We start from the raw sequence: 2455 nt of genomic DNA, 5'->3' as shown, positions 1-2455 counted from the left end.
TTTTACCTTTTAGGCCTAGTACAAGAGATATAAGGTTAGATGTCCAAGCAAACGAAATATATTTCTATGCTTGGACGCTTTCGAATGTGTTTAAGGAATCCAAGTAATCAAGAATGTGTTGGGAACACTTTCGTTCATGTTTATGGTGACTATGATGAATTTATGAATTTTTCAAACTTAGGATATAATAGTGTGAACTAATTAATTAATTAATTTTTTGATCTACAAGTAATGTAATGAATTTTTATTTATTATTATTTTTTTTTGTCTCTATCCCGCAATTTACAAATTAATATTATGTTACCATTAGCCTATACATTTATATCCACACAAAATGTAATATCCAAATGAGCTTATCATCATCAGAAAAGCTTGCTTGCAAAGTCCTCAATTTTCTCCTCTGCTTTTCTGGAAGAAGAATCGGCGAGATCTCTAACTTGGGACAAGCTCCTTCCCAACTACAACGCCACCTTCATTTCAAACAATTCTACATTTTCTATTCTCTCCATATCTTTTCCAATCAAGTTTGATTCTATGGACTCTTCCATCAGCCTGAAGAATCCGGCATTGCTCCGGTACATCTCGAACACCATTCCGACTTGCCCACCGTGCTCAATTATGTTTACTACACTTGCTAAAGCACCAGCAACAACTCCGAGCACCACCGCCCAAGAGCCGTGATTAGGAGACCCCACAAAGGCGGAGCCAAGTGCTGCTAATCCTGTGAGCACAGGACCTCCAATGGCTAGAAATTTGTACAGTTTCAAGGCTTTCCCTCCCAACCTCAAGTAGTCTGCTTCGTCTTTATTTCCCGTAACACGACTTATATCTCTCATTTCCTCCTCCAACATCCCATTCCAACCTTTCTTCCCATCGAGCCCTTTAGTCTATCTTGGACGCTGCTCCGGCCACCACACTGCGGGCTCTACATTCTCCGGGAATTTCTCGAGCATTGCACCAAGAAGAGGAAGCGGGTAGGCCTTGTCAAGAGCCAACACTTTTTCCATCATTTCCTTTACATCACTAGTTGTAGGATTACCCATCGCTATTATCGTCTGAATCTGATTGTGAAGCTGCTTGAGCAACTTAGTTGCATTTCTTTGCTCCTCAGCAAGCTGAGATGGTTGAATCTTGTTCATTATGGACAGCATCCCAATTGCTGAAAGATACATGATGGTGGACGAAAGCTTTAACACCGCCACCGGAGCAGCAGCACCAATTACACTTGTAGCCGCAATTCCTGCCATTGCAGCCGTCAAGAGTGTGAGCGCATTAATCGATGTCAAAAGCAGGCTGTTCCAATTATTTCTTTGCTCTCCAATATTCTTGTACATCTCCACCCTATCGGCAACAGCCTCCAGGATTGCATAGAGTTTTGCCATTACCTATGGATCATGACCGTTATTATCATTTCTTTTAAACATATTGACATCGATAGGGCTGCGTTTTCTGTCAGTGCAATTGTGTAAGTCAAGTTCCTCTCCCATTCCCTTTGTTTTTAGCCCAGGAAGAGAAATATTTGTTAATCTCCTCGGAACATTAATGGTAGCCCTGATAATTCGTCCTCTTCGACTCCAGGATGAAGAACTGGATGAACACACGTTGCTTGAAGTTTGTGGGGAGGCCATTTCTTTTACGATAGTATAATCTTTTCTTGAGCTTCGATATATGGCCGTGTGAATATTCTATTTCTTGGATTTTTCTTGTTTTTGGGAGATGTTTTCTGATGAAGAATTGTGTAGTTTGCTGCGCATATATATCTAAGTGGGTGGCTGACATAAAATCATAGACTGCAAATGAAAATATTTTTCAGCGTTTGATTGTTTAGTTTGAATCGGTTAATGGCAAGAAATCTGACATTTTCTTCAGTCTCACTCCTATGTTTTGGATGCTTGAATTGACTTTCAACTCAGGGCGTTGAAATATTTTGAAACAGCCAAACACCCCCAAAGGGTATATAATGAAACATAAAAATGGTATACCTAACAAAACATTGTTCACGCCATATGATAACGAGAGTATGACAAGAATGCTGAATTATAGATTTTATTTTTTTAAGCCCTTGTTTGATACCGATTAAAAAAATCTAGATTTTTATTTAAATTAAAATCAATAATTAAGTTTAATAACATATTTCATAGGTCCCACGGATTTTCAACCACATATTTTATCAACTTTTATCAAAATATACCATAAATCTAATTTCAATCCCCACCAAAAAGAAACTAAATCTTAAGCTTCCTAATATCCATATCGTCTTAAAGTTAGGTCAAATGTCACCCTCTCAAAGTTTTATTTCTTGTTATTTTCATAAAGAATAAACAATTAGCTCTTGTTATGATTTGAATATAAAATATATAATAATCAGCTCTAAGTAATTATCGACTCTTAAGTTAAATTTATTCCACGCACAGACTGAGTTTTGGAGTTGATTATGAAACTTGATATAAAATCC

General features: G+C 37.5%; 1 protein-coding gene across 1 annotated transcript; it reads right to left on the bottom strand.

Annotated features, from left to right (window-relative positions):
* Positions 1-887: 887 nt before the first annotated feature.
* Positions 888-1382, bottom strand: LOC111377172 (probable F-box protein At4g22030). The gene has a single exon (XM_023000226.1). It carries the CDS (start codon positions 1380-1382, stop codon positions 888-890), a length of 495 nt encoding a protein of 164 aa, XP_022855994.1.
* Positions 1383-2455: the final 1073 nt, after the last annotated feature.

This window comes from Olea europaea, unplaced genomic scaffold, assembly GCF_002742605.1.
Source record: "Olea europaea var. sylvestris unplaced genomic scaffold, O_europaea_v1 scaffold16171, whole genome shotgun sequence".
In the NCBI taxonomy this organism is placed as follows: Eukaryota; Viridiplantae; Streptophyta; class Magnoliopsida; order Lamiales; family Oleaceae; genus Olea; species Olea europaea.
Note: the sequence above shows the minus strand (reverse complement) of the source record. Positions and strands in the feature narration are given on the sequence as shown.

What these genes read in the sequence shown, in the direction of transcription:
- LOC111377172 (XM_023000226.1), bottom strand. Translation starts at nt 1,382, where the DNA reads ATGGCAAAACTCTATGCAATCCTGGAGGCTGTTGCCGATAGGGTGGAG.